A 20,299-nucleotide genomic window follows, 5' to 3' on the forward strand; every position below is an offset into this window, starting at 1 on the left:
CAGGCCACAGTGGTAGGTGAACATCTGAGAATCATCTGATGACTTCAGGAGACCAGAATGGATGAGACCAATGGTGGCTTCCACACTGCAGCTGCGAGACTACTTTTATGAGTGCTCACTCAATATTTCCCTGCAGACTTCGGAAATTATTTGTGGAGAGGCTCTAGAGATAAGTTAATTGTAAATCTCACTTTACCATGGTTCATGAAATCAAACATGTTATTTAACACTGGTGCCTTCTAGAAAAACCTCTCTGTCATGACACTTTATACCTCCATGGAACATTATACTCCATCCTCAAAAGCCCATGACTAATGGGGAAGGCACATCTGTATGTAAATGATCACAAAACCAAGGCTATAAACCATATGATTAGGTATAAAGAAGGTAAAGATTTAGAGCAGAGCAAGAGGGGGACTTGAGTAACTCTGTGGGACTAGAGAGAGGGTGGTTAAAAGTACCCTGAACAGTTTGAGTTGGCATAAAGACAGTTTTCCCAATCAGCAAGGAGAAAGGGATTTCCACAAAGAATACACATCATGTGAAAAGGGATAGCCTATGAAACTGTATGGCCTGTTAAAGGATTATGGGGTGGCTAGGGCATAAGCAGCATGCTGGGAAGTGGCTGGCTATGTAGAAGATAGCATGACACAGTAAGAAAAAGCTTGGTTTCCTATCCTGACAGTAGAACTCCACAATTCTGTGAATTTAGGTAACATTTTAAGATGTCTATGAACCTTAGTTTTCTTCACCTGAAAAATGAGGATAAGGATAGCCATATTTACATGGTGTTGTAGATATCCAACATAATATAAACAAATTTTCCCCCATACCTGTTATAAGTGACCAACAAATATTACATCCTCTTTCTAATGTTTTGTTCTAAAATGGTGGCAGGGGCAAATCATGGAGGATTTTATGTATCAAGCCAAAGCATTTGGACTTTATGATGATATAGGGAAAAAATCTACTTTTAAGTTTTAAGCACTTGCATATTAGCAAGACTGTGCTGGCAAAAATGAATTAGTGTGGAGCAAACTGAAGAAGGGAAACCAGTTAGGCATCTCCTGAAAATAGTCTGAGTAAGAGACAATGAATATCTGAAGTATGGCACAGTAATAAGAATAAAGGAAAAGGAACAAAGTCCAAATATATTTTGAAGATAGAACAGGCAAGACCTTAAGGGTCTAGGGTGAAGAAAAGTTGGCATTATTCTGAGCCTGGTACCCCCTAGTGTTGTGTAGAGTGGCAGCCCTGGAGGAATCCAGCATTATGCCCAAATTTTGATGACTGTGTGAATAATGATACATTAACCAAGGTAGGAAATGTAGAGGAGGAAAAAAACAAGCAATTTTACAGGAACAACATTGAATTAAATATTGAAAATACTAGGTAAAATTGACATGCATGTAGAAAGGAGCTCTGTTTAGTAAGTGTATGTGTTTTGTGTCATTGGCATATTTTGTATTGAGCTAAGGGCTATGTACAGATATCTGGGTAACAAAATAGAACATAGGTAAATAATTTAAGAGAAGCCAGTGAGGGTGTGTGAGAAGAAAAGATCAGAGAAAGAAAGGCAGAGGGTGATAAGGGGTTAATTTAATAGATGTTAATGGAGTAAGACATTTTAAGAAAGCTGAATTTAGTGCATAGCATGAAAAGCAAATGAGAGGACAAGTGACAAGATCAGACGCAAATAACCATTGGATTTATCAAGGTGGAACTTGTAATAAGGGCCCAGAAAGTCTTAGTTGCCATTATCAAAAGTGTGACTATCATGTGTAAGTGTAAGTTAGATCATTACCCATAACATAATATGGGATCTCACATATGTTTAAAAGTGGAGGAGAAATGAGCATATTTTAAGCTGGTAAGGGGTGGTGGAGATATTGAACACATAGGAACCCAAATATTGTTTAGTGATTGATTTTGTCATAAAGTGGTGACTTTCAAACTTAGCTCCATCCCCACTGCTACTCAGCAACCCAGTTTGTTCCTCTTTTCTGTCCCTCTGTCTCCCACTGGCCGTTTCATATCTTACCCAGTTTTCTTAAACACTGGATCTCACCTCTAACCATCTCACTCTCTGTAGATATCTACCTTACACTTCACAAGGAAAAAAAATCAGCTGCGAACTGGCTAGCTTTTGCTTGGATGTGTGGAGTGTGGGAAAATGAGCCCATTTCATCAAGCAAGTGACAGAAGAAGTGGTATCTTAGAGAAGGAAACAAGTTTCAGTTAAGTCCCCAAAATAATGGGAACTACTTACCAAGAGACGGCAATGTGATGTAGAAGAGGTCGTTACCATACAAGAAGGAATCCAGAAGACAAAATTATTGGAATTGGGAGGGAAGTCTGTCAGGAGCACCTGACTCTTAGGTGCTGATAACCAGCGAATATGAGGATCAGGGAACTGAAGGGGATTAAAATTCTCATTAAATTTCTTTCTGGGATTAGACAAGAAGGCCACCATAGAAAAGGACACATTTCCATGGAATAAAAAAGTCCTAATTGGGAGTTAGAGGTATATGTATGAGGGCTGCAAGCAGGGATAAGAAGAGAAGAAAGAGAAGGGGAGATAAGCCTTCCTTGGCTCCTAACCATTAGCAGATACTCACTTCTAGCTGAAAATAAACGACTACCTCTTCAGGAAGAGGGAGTTTCTAAACAGAAAAAAAGCACATAGAACTAGGACACAAACAGTATCATTTATTTATTAAGTGAATGAACGATAGAGATACAGGAGTATCCACAACATATTAAGTGAAAAAAATTAGGTTTAACAAAACAGGATGTATGTGCACATGTGTGTGTGTGTCACAGAAAAAGAAACATGGAGAGACTAAATACTTATAAATGCTCTCTAGGACTGGTGGGACTAGAAAAGATTTCAGAGGCAGATCTATGTTTAGCAAAACTGAGATTTATACAATTCTGGGGCCTCCTTTAAGAGAAAAAGATATACAAATTTGTGAATGCAAATTAGGTACAAAAGTACATTTTGTTTTAGGGTGAATCTAAGCATCATTAGTCCCAGGGTAAATCTGTCTTTACATGATCTTTATAGATTTCTCTGTGCTCAGCATAGCTTTTCCACAATGAACACGAATTACTTTAGAAAGAAGGGCCAATGTAGAAGTGCTAAAAAATGTAATTTTTAAAATGTCAGCCATGCAGTCAAAAAATGATCATTAAAGCAGTTTCTAATCAAGAGGGCAAAAGAGCTTCAGAGTTGATGTTGTCATTTTGGAGGCATTTCTAGAAAGGGATAAGTTTATCCCTGAATCTTATTTACTTATATAAAGCACCATAGACAGATATCCTGAAACAAAAGGAAATTCCAAGTCAACTACTTTAATCAGGAGTTCTTTGTTTTTTCTTTAAAAAAATTGACATGAGTTGTATTGTTATCAGTGAGTTTACATAAATTGGGTTACTTCCTCCCAGAAGAGAGACATCACTGTATTAAATGTTCTTTCTAGTAGCCTGAGCTCCCTCTTGCTTTCCTGTGGTCCCTGTCACCTGGTATCACACTTTAAACTCTTTCTGCTGAAGGGATTTTTTAGTAACAGGAAGTGACTGTGTAAGAGAAGTTTTATACTAGTTTTCTTTATCCTCTCAGCTATCAAGGAAGCATGTTACTGTAAGTGATTAGGGGACTGTCCCCATAAATTCTTCTTGGTGAACACACTGTTGAAAGGTATTTTGAGAAAAAAGTAGACAAGAAGAAGTTTTCTTACCTTCAGAGAACATGTATTTCTGTGACTTGGCATGGCCCTTTTTAGATCAGGAGACATATTTCTCTCAATCAGATCACGAATTTTATTGTCCAGCTCCATGCTTTCACATCTGTCCAAGGGAACACAGGAAAGTCACATTTTATAAATGTGATTAAAAATTAACCAAATGTACAATGAGTTTGTGAATGACATGGTAGTGTTATTTGTATACAATACCCCTCTAGAGTCTCCAGATCTCTAGTCTCATTTTGTTTTCATTAATCCATGCCATAAGAATACTTTAATGAGTTTAGAATTTAATTTTCCTTTACTTGCATGCTTATGCAAGTGATAACAATGACCAATATTGAGCACTCACAGGGAGCCAGGTTGAGTTACATTCATTTTCTTATTCAAGGGGCACAACAATCCACTGAAGTAGTCAATTACATGCATTTTACAGGTGAGTAAATTTGGGCTTAGGAAGTTAATTTATACACTAATTTATGGAGGCCAAAATGCAAAACATTGGCTGGGTCAAGATCAAACTCAGATCTGTAACATTCTGTAGCCTGTCTCTTTGTGTGTGTGTGTGTGTGTGTGTGTTTCTATTTTTTAGTTTTGTTGAGAAATAATTGACATAATCATGGTATGAGTTTAAGGTACAGAGCATGATGGTTTGATTTACATATACTGTGATATTATTACCACAATAGGTTTAGTTAACATCCATCATTTCATATAGGTAAAATAAAAAGAAAAAAATATTCTCCTTGTGATGAGAACTCTTAGGATCCATTCTCTTTAACAACTTTCTTCTATCTCATACAGCAGTGTTAACTATAGTGGTCATGTTGTGCACCACATCTGTAATACTTATTGATCTTATAACTGGGAATTTGTACCTTTGACTAACCTCTTCCAATTACTCCCCCTCCCTGACTCTCTGCCTCTGGTAACTAGAAATCCAATTCTTTTTGTATGAGTTTGACATTTTTGGTTTTTTATTTTTTTCAGATTCTATACATAAGTGAGATAGTATGGTATTTATCCTTCTGTGACTTACATTTCATTTAGTATAATGACTTCAACTTCCATCCATGTTGTCACAAATGGTAGGATTTCCTTTTTTTAATGCCTGAATAATATCTCATCATACGTATATACAACAACTTCTTTATCCATTCACCCACTGATAGATGCTTAGGTTGTTTCCATGTCTTGCCTATTGTAAATAACACTGTACAGCCTGTCCCTTAACCATTTTTGCTGTATGTCTTCAGTTAACCTGAGAACATATCCCTAAGCAATTCTTTACCACCAAAATGGAAATATTGTATAAGTCAAAGAGTATCTGGAAGTTCCCTCAAGCAGACTCTATACCAACTGCTTTATTTATCTGAACACCTGAATGAATTGCTCACATTCACATGACCATTAACTGATAATGATAAGATTTAAACCAGATTTGCTGAATCAGGTCACACCATGTTGACATGATGGAGTAATTTCCTCATTAACAACATGAGTCACAAGAAAAATTTTGCATACATTATGTGATTTTTCTTTACATATTTTTTTGCCTGCCTTATCACTTTTTACCCCCTAAAAATAAACCCCTTGGATTAGGGTAGATCTTTCATGAATACTTTTCAAAGTTGTCTCCACATAAAATAATATGTAGGTGGGTGATCTAATCACATGGCTATGTGGCAGCAGTTGCTTGAATTGTCTGCCCAGTCCCCTATCTTCTTTAAAAGTTACTTTCAGGAGCATGTTCTCACAGCCATGCTTGTTGACACTACCTGATGTCATTTCCTTGTTTATAACTGATTGGACCAAGAGTAAACAACTGATCCCAGCTTGGCCAATAAGATTCACTTCTTGCATAAGAGTGAAGCACATGGGTAGGAGAATAGAGCTATGAGATGGAGAGAGTCTTCACAATTTTCTAGTTCTGGATAAGCCCTTTCTAAGGCATAACTGTCTTCCTATCCTTTGAGTCTGTGAACCAGCCCATGCCTTTATAATGAATTATCTTTGTCTTTTTTTTTATAAGCTAGCTTTGTTTGGTTTCTATTATTTGTAATACAAAGTACCTAGATAATGTATCTATATTCATATAGATAGGAAGGTATCTATATTTATTCTTTCAGGCTGTGAAATGTCTATACCTCATGTCCCACATATGATGTCACTGTGCATTACAAGCTACTGGGTCCACTGTAAATCCTTCATCGCCCAAAAGTTTTCATATACCTAGCACTGAGTTCGAACTATCTTCATTGTTTCCCACAACTCCTCTGAGAGGAGCCACAAAATTGTTTTAATAACTGGCTTAAATCCTCCAGATTAATTAGATTCCCCCCAGACTAGAATTGGACTTCACATTCTAAGCCCCTAAGGCAGCTTTCTGATTTACTCTGAGGCAGACTTGCCTGCCAAAAGGTCACAATACTGGTACTATGTTGTCCTGTGTGGCAAATATGTTATTCAGCCTTACAAACCCCAGGGAGGTTCATTTTTATGACTTCCAAATTTCAAGTGGTCTGGCCCCTTGCCATGTTTCTGAGCTCAGTGTCTACTCGCTTGCTCCCTGCTTTTATTTTCCAGGTGCACTTGCCCCATCACAGTTTATGGAACATGATAAGCATGATTCCCACTCCAGGCCCTAGGTATGTGCTGTTACCTCTGCATGACTAGCTCCCCGATGCCATTCAGGTCCTGCCTCAAAGATCACTCTATCAAGAAAGCCTCTCTCTGCTGATGAGCCTATATGAAACGGCTCTGTCACATCATCTCTGCTGTCCCTTACTTCTGTTTTACTTTCTTCTTAGAACTTATTATTTTTATGTTTATTATTTCTTATATGCTTACTGTTTGTCTAGCCCATGTCTCATAAAAGAAGAGGAGCTTTGTCTGTTTCCATTCACTGCTCTGTCCCTTCTTAGAAAATAGTGTGAGCTCAGTAAATATTTGTCACTGTGTAAATGTGATTCCAGGATGAAGTTTAACTCAGGACACCTAACATTAACTCAAATCTAACCATTAAATTGGATGCTCACTTAAAATGTATGCAGTAACCTGAGACTCAGAGGACTGATAAAGTTAAGACATAAATCATTAAGCACAGAAACACTAATAGGAGCTTTGGAATGGACCCTTGAGCTCAGGACCTTCCTCTCATGGCTGCCTTGCTCTTCTATACTTGAATTATGTGCCTCCTTCAATATTCAACAATAATTTATCGAGTGTCCACTATTGTAGGGCACTGACTTTTCACAGCAATAATCATGAGCAGTGATGGTTCTTGAACTGTCTCAGCTTTAGTGGTAAACATGCTTAGAGGCCAGCAGCCACCCTTTCCTTTTTCATTTGGACAGGACAGTGAAGGTTCTGCCTCAGGAGGAGCTCTGCATGCTCTCTTGAGAGTAGGGCTCAGTACATGTCCCTCAGAACAATAGTCAAAGAGGGACAGGCCCTCGGGGGCTGGTGGGTTCCTGGACTTGGTGCACAGTGAGCCTCAGTGTGGTGGCCACAGGTTCAGTGACTTTCGTCACTACAGGAAGTGACAGCAAAGAGGAAGAGATCTATGTGGCAGTGACCAGACATAGGGAAGCTTCTGGTGACACGTAGGAGTTAGCTGGTCTCAGTGCTGACCACGGCGGCTGGGACAGGGCTTGAGCACACAGGGTCTGGGAACAGAACTGAAGCAAATAAATCATAAAAAATAAAAATAACAAAATGTTCTAAGAAGAAAATAAGATAGAACTAAGGGGCAAGAGTAATGGTGTGAGAAAGCTGTCTCAGATAATTAGTCAGCAGAGGCTTCCTTGATAAAGGGACTAGCTGGGACCTGAAAGGACGTGCAAGGGGTGAAGCGCCAGAGAGTCTGGGCAGGGCAGGACCCGCACTCACTCCCCTTCCCACTGCCGTTACAGCCATCGTTCTCGCCGTAATGATGATGCCTCAGAACTTAAGTAGAAAGCTCCGAAAAAAGCAGTATGATGCAGTAGAAAGTAGAGGGTAAGATTTCAGAGTTGAAAATAACAGTGGGACCTAGTTGAGGTCCCTTGCCCTCTATGAAACCTAAGGCCTGGTTTATAAAAAGAGGAAAATAATGTTATATTGTGAGGTTGTCAGTAAGAATAGCCTTATGTACAGTGGTTAGTACAGTGCTAGGCGTGCTGTTGGTGCTCAGTGACCGATACCACTGTTACTACTCTGAGGGGGTGGCCCAGTTACCAAACACTTTAACAAATGAGTTTGGAAAATAGGAATCATACACTTAGTGTCGTACTGAAAAGAAAACTAATTTAAAAAGCACAAAAAAATTTTAGTTTGGTTTAACAGATAATCAACAAGTTTAGTCACGCCTCACATAAAAGGCAGCCGTGTCACCTACTTGGGTTTTATATCATACTTAGAAAATCTTATAGATTATTCTTTAATGCAAGAATTTAGTGGATGAAAATATTTTTATATTCTGTTTATAATTAGTGAAATTCATTTCGTTTCATGAATGTCAGCTGGCTCATTGCCTTAGGTTTATTTTATAGAAGAAAATAAGATTTATTTCTTTCCTATAAAAAAATTCTGACAATACAGTGTGTCTTTGAATACCATTGTTTAATAGGCTTTCCAAAAGATTATTCAATTATTTAAATTTTGCTATTTGAATAGGACCTAGACATTGTTAATTTGCAGCATTTTCCCTGGTAGAAATATAATTATGGCTTACTACCTTGCAGGGCTTTAACTAATCTAACCATCTTATTCTAACATTCCTTTATTAAATTGCCTTACAAATACCCAGCTCTTCAGATGGCTTTTTGAATGTACCTTCTTATCTTTCTGGATGTTTCATTAATTAATGAGTTGAATTAAAACCATAGACATATATTCATTTTATTTTTCTAATACAGCCATAATTTTAACCTTTTGTACATCGGCATTAACATACTGGACATCTATATTTGAAGACCATTTGAATTTCCAGTTGCTGATAATGACATGGTGAGCAGGTGACCCCAAACCACCAGACCCAGTTTTCATGGTTGCATGCTATTGTTGCCTCATTTGGCAAGTTCAATTAAGTTCCTGAAGAAAGTAATCACACTCAATTGACAAAACAGATAGCCACAATCTTGCAAATAACCTGAAGATCATTTCATTCATCTCCTGCATTAACAAGACACAGAAATGAAGCTCTGAGGGGTTAAGTGACAGACAGAAGAGCCTCTGCAGGAATTAAGGACCCTTGTCTTCTTCCTTCCTCCACACACTCACCCACCTCAAATGTCCACATTTCCTCCCAGTCTGTTGCCAAGGTCAGATTTTATGTTTTGATCTTATGTCATAAGCCAAGTCTTTTTAGGAAGATTCTGGAGAACAAAGCATATTCTCATATAAGACAAGAAAAAACTCAGTATCAGGTTCTTCTATAATGGAAATGTTTCCAGTTGTTCAAAGACCAGGAATTATAACCTTTGAGTTAGAGGTGAATGAGAAATGCTGTCTAAAAGACTGTCAAGCATTAGTTTTTAGGTTTTACTGCGTTTACGACATTGTTATTATGATTAGTACTCTGAGTTCTCCCTGGCTAATTTGGAGAGAAACAAATTACTCAAGAAAAAAATTACTCTGTATATATGTGTTTTAGATGAGCAAGTCATAATGCCTTAATTCTTTTAGTAACTGGGAACTTTTAACAGTTGAAGCTTAAGAAGTTAGAAGAGAAAAGATTTCTCAGAGAATTTTAAAGTAGCATTGGACTCCCAAAAGAATAAATATATCTAAAGTTTTAATCAAGGTTATGTGGTTTAATAATTTAAATCCATATCTAAAAATGGTCTTTACATGCCTGAAATGAAAGCCCAGAGGTTGAGTAATATTTCTGATATACATGGACTCTGTTATTGCCCTTGATCTGTATTCTTGGCTGGATGTCTGTTTATTTCCTCTGCTTTTGTGTTGCACCAGCTCACTGAACTGATGCCGCATAACCAAGCCAAACCTCTGTGGCTGCACCCAGGAGGTCCAGGAGGGCAGAGGAGCTAGACTGGAGCAGAGATGGAGTACAGCTGCAGGTGCTGTTCAGGCCAGGAAAGGGTACCAGTGAGCAAAAATCTGTAGAAACCATGTCCTCCTACAGCTGTCCTACTGAGGTAGGATTGGCCTCCTATTGGAACTGCTCTTCCCTGAGTGAAACTCTCTGGTTCACAAGGGCAGAGTGACAGACTGTCATAGGTATAGCATCTCTGAATACACACTATTTCTATTAAAGATATTCTGGTACATGCACACCTTGGCCTTTTTGTCTAGCTAAATGTAAACCATCCTACAGTTCTTACCTTAAATACGGGAGGGAAACAGAACCCCAGATTGCATGAAATGTTCCACTAGGTCTTTTCATAGCAATCATTACACAGCTTATACTTTACTGTAATTGCGTGTTTACTCACTCATGTCCTCCAGTAGAGTAGAAACCCCTGAGGGCAGGGACAGGTTTACTTGCTAATCATTGTATCTCCAAAGACTTACAGTGATTATTAAATATTTGAAAAGAGAACAAATAGTCAAGAACAACTAGAGCTGAGGTCAATGAAGAGACAAGGTAGTACTGAAGGAGAGACTGATATTAAGAAGTCATGTGTGGGTTGCTTCTCTGTCCTCTTTAGATGCCTTCTCTCTGTGGTAGCCATGTTATTTTTCCTCTCCTCATCTCAATACATCTGCCTCTGGGAAAAGGAGCTGACAGAGACTTAACAGCTAAGAGTACTGTATCAGATGAAACACTTTTCCACTACAAGCCCTAGAATTCCAGGCAAGTTCAATGCATCTGCACCATGGTTCTGTAGTGTAAATATAGCAGACCCTTGAACAAGGTAGGGTTGAGAGGTGCTCACCCCATACACAGTTAAAAATCCACAAATAACTTTTGACTCCCCAGAAACTTAACTACCAACAACCTACTGTTGATCAGAAGCCTTACTAATAACATAAACAATTGATTGGCACATATTTTGTATGTTATATGCATTATTTACTGTATGCTGACAATAAAGTAAGCTGGAGAAAACAAAATGTTTTCTTAGGTTGTTGCAGATCTCTAAAATATATCCCGATACATTTACTGAAAAAAATCTGTGTATAGGTAGACCTGCACAGTTCAACTCATATTGTTCAAAGGTCAACTGCCTACTCATGTTGATATATTGATGAACATCTGGAAGAAAACAAAATTAAACTAGCTATACATGCCCAGAACAATTATATATATTTTGTTGTGTATGTTGAAGGCTAGCAGAGTATGCTGCCCCAAAATACGACCAATAGGATTATTTCCAGCCACAGGCACTTGAAAACAGCAGATGCAAGAAGAGTTCTCTGATTTCTCCTTTTTCTTCCTGAAAACAGGAGATAAAATTAGGAGAAAAGAGCATTCTTATCATCAAGGACAGAAAGTTAAGACTGAGAAAGAATTCTGCATAAGCAGATTTGTTAAAATTATTATCTTCCTTTAGCCTCCCCATGTATTTTACTTTTCCGCAAAAGCTTCTTTTTGTTCAACCTGGTACAGCATTCAGGTTTTGCCATTTCTTTGGGTCTTCATTTTCATATGAGGGCTCTCATCGCACAGAAAACATAAATGTGTATGCTTTTCTCTTGTTAAGTTGTCATTTGTTACAGAGCCCCAGCTGAGACATAAGAAAGAAGGAGGAAAGAATTTTCTTCCCCTAGAATGTTCTTGGAAATAAAAATTTCAGCAGAAACATTAATTGATATATTTTACAGTTGTTTCTATATCAGAAAAGCAAAGGAGCTAAATTAGATCTGGTATACTCATCTGATATAGCCACATTCTTCTGTCAGCTATAGTTTTCCTTTAATTCATCAAACTGTGTCTCTCAAATCTCTACTTTACACAGCACCCAGTTGTAACTTTGTCTACAAAGATTAGAAGACTAAATTTTAAGTCTTAATATTTTCCCTAGTATCTCAATAATGTTTACTAACTATGTATTTAGGTAAAAATTATTATCAATTAACAAACCAATATCATCTTAAAACTATTCTCTTAAATCAATATTGCTAAAGATGAATTTCATTGGTACAAATATTTGAAAGAGCTTTTTTAAGAGGAACAGCCATTGGTAAAATAATTGAATTCAAATACTTTTCAATTTTAGCAAAGATGGTAAGAAACAGATGCTTTTAATACTGTATCTGAGGTATTAAGTAACTAAGACACTATAACTTTTATAATAATAGAAATAGTGTCCCTTTCTATTAATTGATCATTAAATGATATTTTTTCAAACGATAACTATTTAAATGTGATTTTTTCGTATCTTTTGTGGAGTTTCATGTCAAGACATGATTACAATTCTTGATTTTAATTCATCAGCAGTTTTGAACCTGCAGCAGCATGAACAAAGGTACAGAGCCAACTAACTGACTGATAGGTGAGACAGCCTGCTGATCTGAATCTATACCTGATTTGTTTATGGCTGTTGAGGAAATAATGGAATAAATTAGGAAGACATTACTTCTGCATAAAGCCTTTGGGAGATTTCATCTAACATCTTTATCAAAGATCACAAAATGACATATGCACTTCAATGTCTTCTCTTTTGATAGCACTTTCCCAGTTCTTTTCTCCAGCTGATAAAGCAGGAGTCACTTTTTGTCAGATCCCTTACATTATTTTGTTAGGGGTGGTACATAACATGCTGAATCAAATCATGATCAGTTATTGTTATGTGTAGAGTAAACCTATGTGTTTAACAAGAACTGTTTCTGAAAACCTATAGAAATTTAAGTAGGTTCATGTGCAATTGCAAATATGCATTGATTGAATGATGCCTCTAGAGGGCACTCTGCATTCAGTTCAGGTAGAAACTAGTTTCAGACGTGGCTCACGTTCTCTGTTAAGGGTTTCAATTTGAATTTTGAGTGCAGAAGAGAGGGAGAAATGTATGGTGTCTGCACACACATGTGTAATAACTGTACCTTATTTCTTTTTTTACTTATTTTAAAATTTTTAATAAAAATTGTATTTTTAAATAATTTCTTTTAAGTTGCAATCTTGTTTAATGTTTATGTAATAAACAAATATCAAATATCTTTCCTACTATAGTGGTAAGTTTATTTTTATTTAAGATAGGAATAGTTCATACTCATTCTTTTTTGTGAGTGTGGTACCGTATCAATGTTCATTTTCTAATTTCAATGTAAAGGCAATCAGTATATGCCATCTGACAATACTCCACTTTGACATAGGGATTATTTTGAGATAAGGAAGTTAAGAATCAGTAAAAACAGGGAAACATCTCTGCCCTCTCCCGATCTCTTTAAAAGCAGCGTATACATTTACATTTGTGAGGGTGGCATAAATTTCCTTCCGCCCCTGTACTGGGATGAGAAGAGTGACTCACCACCGGAGATGGATCTGGCATGGAGATGAGTCTGCATAAGCAAACCTTACCAAAATGTCCTTAATCTTCCATTGGTTCCCCCACACATTTCCTAGCCACTTCTCTGCAATTTATATCTCCTTGAATCCCAAATCCTCTTTCCTTTGTTAAGAAGTACATATAAGCTCCCAAGCCTAACTGCTTCTAGAATTTGACTTATTTTCTGTGAATTCCAGTGCAGATAAAAATATGAATAAATGTGTATTCCTTTTCTCTGGTTAGTCTTTGTCAGTTAAATTAAGAGGCCCCCTGACACTGAACCTAAGAGGGTAGAGGGAAAGTTTTCCTCCCTGATAGTTGGTTATTTTGTGGTTATGTGAAAGAATGTGCCTGGTGGAATACTATGAAAATCTATATGCTAACAAACTGGATAACCTAGAAGAAATGAACAACTTTCTAGAAAAATATAACCTTCCAAGATTGACCAAGGGAGAAAGAGAAAATCAAAACAGATCAATTACCAGCAACAAAATTGAATCAGTAATCAAAAAACTACCCAAGAACAAAATCTCCAGACCAAATGAATTCACTGCTGAATTTTATCAGACATTTAGAGATGACATAATATCCATTCTCCTTAAAGTTTTCCAAAAAATAGAAAAGGAGGGAATATTCCCAAACACATTCAATGAAGCCAGCATCACTCTAATACCAAAACCAGGCAAAGACACCACAAAAAAGAAAACTACAGACCAATATCCCTGATGAACATAGATGTAAAAATACACCACAAAATACAGGCAAACCGAGGCGGAGCCAACATGGCGGCGTGAGTAGGACAGTGGGAATCTCCTCCCAAAAACATATATACTTTTGAAAATACAACAAACACAACTAGCCCTAAAAGAGAGACCAGAAGACACAGGACAGTGGCCAGACTGCAGCTACACCAGCGAGAACCCAGCGACTGGTGAAAGGGGTAAGATACAAGCCCCGGCCCGGCGGGACCCAAGCGCCCCTCCCCCCAGCTCCCGGCGGGAGAACAATAGGCAGAGCGGGAGGGAGACGGAGCCCAGGACTGCCGAGCACCCAGCCCCAGCCATCCGGGCCAGAGCGCAGACACAGTATATGCCCAGGGGGCCCTGGATACTGGGGGAACAGGGAGTAAGACCTCTGAGCGGGTGCTGAAGCTGATGCCCCTGTGACAAAGAAAAGCGGGGGCTTTTTGAAAGTCTTAAAGGGACAGGGACTTAACAGCTTGACGGAAACAACCCAGGTCACAGTACAGCAGCTGGAAATTACAGGGAAAACCGGGTGCACTAACCCCCTGGGCAACAGCTCTGAGACCCCTCACGGAGGCAAACAGTCAAGCAGCCCCCCCATCCATTACCCCACCGGGCGCTGCGAAAGCAGAGAAGCAGCCTGAGACTAATTCCGCCCACAGAAAGGGAAATTTCTCCCTCCCGGCCAGGCAAGACACAAAGACCCAGTCTACACGCAATTACCCAACACAAGCCACTAGGAGTCGCAGTTGTCCCAGTAAAGAAAGGCCAGTAGCAAGTGAAAATTTTGGCCCTCCCAGCTGACAGTCAATAGCACCTGTCAACATGAAAAGGCAAAAAATATGATCCAGACAAGACTAACCCAGACAGCTTCGGCATCTGCTACATCTTCCCCTGAGAAGGAATCTGGGGAGATAGATTTAGCCAGTCTACCTGAAAAAGAATTCAAAACAAAAGTCATAACCATGCTGATGGACTTGCAGAGAAATATGCAAGAACTAAGGAAGGAGAATTCAGAAATAAAACAAGCTCTGGAAGGACTTCAAAACAGAATGGACGAGATGCAAGAGACCATTAATGGACTAGAAAAAAGAGAACAGGAACGCAGAGAAGCTGATGCAGAGAGAGATAAAAGGATCTCCAGGAATGAAAGAATTTTAAGAGAGCTGAGTGATCAATCTAAAAGGAATAATATAAGAATCATAGGTATTTCAGAAGAAGGAGAGAGAGAAAAGGGGATAGAAAATGTCTTTGAAGAAATAATTGCTGAAAATTTCCCCAAACTAGGGGAAGAAATGGCCTCTCAGACCACAGAGGTACACAGAACTCCCATGACAAGGGATCCAAGGAGGGCAACACCAAGACACATAATAATTAAAATGGCAAAGATCAAAGACAAGGACAAAGTATTACAAGCAGCCAGAGAGAAAAAAAAGGTTACCTACAAAGGAAAACCCATCAGGCTATCATCAGACTTCTCAACAGAAACCCTACAGGCCAGAAGAGAATGGCATGATATACTTAATGCAATGAAACAGAAGGGCCTCGAACCAAGACTGCTGTATCCAGCACGAATATCATTTAAATATGAAGGAGGGATTAAACAATTCCCAGACAAGCAAAAGTTGAGGGAATTTGCCTCCCACAAACCACCTCTACAGGGCATCCTACAGGGACTGCTCTAGATGGGAGCACTCCTAAAAAGAGCACACAACAAGACACCCAACATATGAAGAAGGGAGGAGGAGGAATAAGAAGGGAGAGAAATAAAGAATCATCAGACTGTGTTTATAATAGCTCAACAAGCGAGTTAAGTTAGACAGTAAGACAGTAAAGAAGCTAACCCTAAACCTTTGGTAACCACAAACTTAAAGCCTGCAATGGCAATAAATTCATACCTTTCAATAATCACCCTAAATGTAAATGGACTGAATGCACCAATCAAAAGACACAGAGTAATAGAATGGATAAAAAAGCAAGATCCATCCATATGCTGCTTACAAGAGACTCACCTCAAACCCAAAGACGTGCACAGATTTAAAGTCAAGGGATGGAAAAAGATATTTCAAGCAAACAACAGAGAGAAGAAAGCAGGTGTTGCAATTCTGGTATCACACAAAACAGACTTCAAAATAAAGAAAGTAACAAAAGACAAAGAAGGACATTACATAATGATAAAGGGCTCAGTCCATCAAGAGGATATAACCATTATAAATATATATGCACCCAATACAGGAGCACCAACATACCTGAAACAAATATTAACAGAACTAAAGGAGGAAATAGAATGCAATGCATTCATTCTAGGAGACTTCAACACACCACTCACTCCAAAGGACAGATCCACCAGACAGAAAATAAGTAAGGACACAGAGGCACTGAACAACACACTAGAACAGATGGACCTAATAGACATCTACAGAACTCTACATCCAAAAGCAACAGGATACACGTTCTTCTCAAGTGCACATGGAACATTCTCCAGAATAGACCACATACTAGGATACAAAAAGAGCCTCAGTAAATTCCAAAAGATTGAAATCCTACCAACCAACTTTTCAGACCACAAAGGCATTAAACTAGAAATAAACTGTTCAAAGAAAGCAAAAAGGCTCACAAACACATGGAGGCTAAACAACACGCTCCTAAATAATCAATGGATCAATGACCAAATCAAAATGGAGATCCAGCAATATATGGAAACAAATGACAACAACAACACTAAGCCCCAACTTCTGTGGGACACAGCAAAAGCAGTCTTAAGAGGAAAGTATATAGCACTCCAAGCATATTTAAAAAAGGAAGAGCAATCCCAAATGAACGGTCTAATGTCACAACTATCAAAATTGGAAAAAGAAGAACAAATGAGGCCTAAGGTCAGCAGAAGGAGGGACATAATAAAGATCAGAGAAGAAATAAATAAAATTGAGAAGAATAAAACAATAGCAAAAATCAATGAAACCAAGAGCTGGTTCTTCGAGAAAATAAACAAAATAGATAAGCCTCTAGCCAGACTTATTAAGAAGAAAAGAGAGTCAACACAAATCAACAGTATCAGAAATGAGAAAGGAAAAATCACAACAGATCCCGCAGAAATACAAAGAATTATTAGAGACTACTATGAAAACCTATATGCTAACAAGCTGGGAAACCTAGGAGAAATGGACAACTTCCTAGAAAAATACAACCTTCCAAGACTGACCCAAAAAGAAACAGAAAATCTAAACAGACCAATTACCAGCAACGAAATTGAAGCGGTAATCAAAAAACTACCAAAGAACAAAACCCCCGGGCCAGATGGATTTACCTCGGAATTTTATCAGACATACAGGGAAGACATAATACCCATTCTCCTTAAAGTTTTCCAAGAAATAGAAGAGGAGGGGATACTCCCAAACTCATTCTATGAAGCTAACATCACCCTAATACCAAAACCAGGAAAAGACACCACCAAAAAAGAAAATTACAGACCAATATCCCTGATGAATGTAGACGCAAAAATACTCAACAAAATTTTAGCAAACCGAATTCAAAAATACATCAAAACCATCGTACACCATGACCAAGTGGGATTCATCCCAGGGATGCAAGGATGGCACAACATTCGAAAGTCCATCAATATCATTCACCACATCAACAAAAAGAAAGACAAAAACCACATGATCATCTCCATAGATGCTGAAAAAGCATTTGACAAAGTTCAACATCCATTCATGATAAAAACTCTCAGCAAAATGGGAATAGAGGGCAAGTACCTCAACATAATAAAGGCCATCTATGAAAAACCCACAGCCAACATTATATTGAATAGCGAGAAGCTGAAAGCATTTCCGCTGAGATCGGGAACTAGACAGGGATGCCCACTCTCCCCACTGTTATTTAACATTGTACTAGAGGTCCTAGCCACGGCAATCAGACAAAACAAAAAAATACAAGGAATCCAGATTGGCAAAGAAGAAGTCAAACTGTCACTATTTGCAGATGACATGATACTGTACATAAAAAACCCTAAAGAATCCACCCCAGAACTACTAGAACTGATATCGGAATACAGCAAAGTTGCAGGATACAAAATCAACACACAGAAATCTGTGGCTTTCCTATATACCAACAATGAACCAACAGAAAGAGAAATCAGGAAAACAACTCCATTCACAATTGCATCAAAAAAAATAAAATACCTAGGAATAAACCTAACCAAAGAAGTGAAAGACTTATATTCTGAAAACTACAAGTCACTCTTAAAAGAAATTAAAGGGGACACTAACAGATGGAAACGCATCCCATGCTCATGGCTAGGAAGAATTAATATCGTCAAAATGGCCATCCTGCCCAAAGCAATATACAGATTTGATGCAATCCCTATGAAACTACCAGCAACATTCTTCAATGAACTGGAACAAATAATTCAAAAATTCATATGGAAACACCAAAGACCCCGAATAGCCAAAGCAATCCTGAGAAAGAAGAATAAAGTAGGGGGGATCTCACTCCCCAACTTCAAGCTCTATTATAAAGCCATAGTAATAAAAACAATTTGGTACCGGCACAAGAACAGAGCCACAGACCAATGGAACAGACTAGACAATCCAGACATTAACTCAGACATATATGGTCAATTAATATTTGATAAAGGAGCCATGGACATACAATGGCGAAATGACAGTCTCTTCAACAGATGGTGCTGGCAAAACTGTACAGCTACATGTAGGAGAATGAAACTGGACCATCGTCTAACCCCATATACAAAAGTAAACTCAAAATGGATCAAAAACCTGAATGTAAGTTATGAAACCATTAAACTCTTGGAAGAAAACATAGGCACAAACCTCTTAGACATAAACATGAGTGACCTCTTCTTGAACATATCTCCCCGGGCAAGGAAAACAACAGCAAAAATGAACAAGTGGGACTATATTAAGCTGAAAAGCTTCTGTACAGCAAAAGACACCATCAATAGAACAAAAAGGAACCCTATAGTATGGGAGAATATCTTTGAAAATGACACATCCGATAAAGGCTTGACGTCCAGAATATATAAAGAGCTCACACGCCTCAACAAACAAAAAACAAATAACCCAATTAAAAAATGGGCAAAGGAACTGAACAGACGGTTCTCCAAAAAAGAAATACAGATGGCCAACAGACACATGAAAAGATGCTCCACATCGCTAATTATCAGAGAAATGCAAATTAAAACTACAATGAGGTATCACCTCACACCAGTAAGGATGGCTGCCATCCAAAAGACAAACAACAAAAAATGTTGGCGAGGCTGTGGAGAAAGGGGAACCCTCCTACACTGCTGGTGGGAATGTAAGTTAGTTCAACCATTGTGGAAAGCAGTATGGAGGTACATCAAAATGCTCAAAACAGACCTACCATTTGACCCAGGAATTGCACTCCTAGGAATTTACCCTAAGAATGCAGCAATCAAGTATGAGAAAGACCAATGTACCCCTATGTTTATCGCAGCACTATTTACAATAGCCAAGAATTGGAAGCAACCTAAATGTCCATCGATAGATGAATGGATAAAGAAGATGTGGTACATATACACAATGGAATACTACTCAGCCATAAGAAAAGGGCAAATCCAACCATTTGCAGCAACATGGATGGAGCTGGAGGGTATTTTGCTCAGTGAAACAAGCCAAGCAGAGAAAGAGAAATACCAAATGATTTCACTCATCTGTGGAATATAAGAACAAAGGAAAAACTGAAGGAACAAAACAGCAGCAGAATCACAGAAATCAAGAATGGACTAACAGGTACCAAAGGGAAAGGGACTGGGGAGGATGGGTGGGTAGGGAGGGATAAGGGGGGGAAGAAAAAGAGGGGTATTAAGATTAGCATCCATAGCGGGGTGGGAGAAAGGGGAGGGCTGTACAACACAGAGAAGACAAGTAGTGATTCTACAACAGGTTGCTATGCTGATGGACAGTGACTGTAAAGAAGTATATAGGGGGGACCTGGTATAGGGGAGAGCCTAGTAAACAAAGTATTCGTCATGTAAGTGTAGATTAATGATTAAAAAAAAAAATGCAGTTCCTATGTGGTGACCTCTAATGAGTTCTACACAATGATATAAAGGACATATAAAAGTATAGGCAAAGGGTCTGTTTGTGTTTATACAGAGGATCAAAGCCTAATTTGGCTACCCCGAAAATGAACTAAGATACGATATGAAAAAGAACTTCCAACATCAGCACTCTCGGGAAGACTCATGACAGAATATGATCAGAAAAAAAAAAAAAAAAAAACTTCAACAAAGATCCACGCACTGTCACAGCTGTAGATGCACTCATCCCACCAGTTCCTGGACTTGCCATGGGAAAGATGAAGGAGATATGTAAGCTGGCCTGTGCATGCAGTAAAA

General features: G+C 38.4%; 1 protein-coding gene across 2 annotated transcripts in view; it reads right to left on the reverse strand.

The window, feature by feature from the left end:
- Positions 1-20,299, reverse strand: part of TNIP3 (TNFAIP3 interacting protein 3) — a 117,655-nt gene that overhangs the window by 68,936 nt on the left and 28,420 nt on the right. For both annotated transcript variants that reach the window (XM_057502581.1, XM_036922991.2), the window contains exon 2: positions 3,741-3,849. In XM_057502581.1, coding sequence (XP_057358564.1) covers positions 3,741-3,849 — 109 coding nt within the window. The remainder of the gene's footprint in view (positions 1-3,740; positions 3,850-20,299) is intronic.

Source organism: Manis pentadactyla, chromosome 5 (assembly GCF_030020395.1).
Source record: "Manis pentadactyla isolate mManPen7 chromosome 5, mManPen7.hap1, whole genome shotgun sequence".
Lineage (NCBI taxonomy): Eukaryota > Metazoa > Chordata > Mammalia > Pholidota > Manidae > Manis > Manis pentadactyla.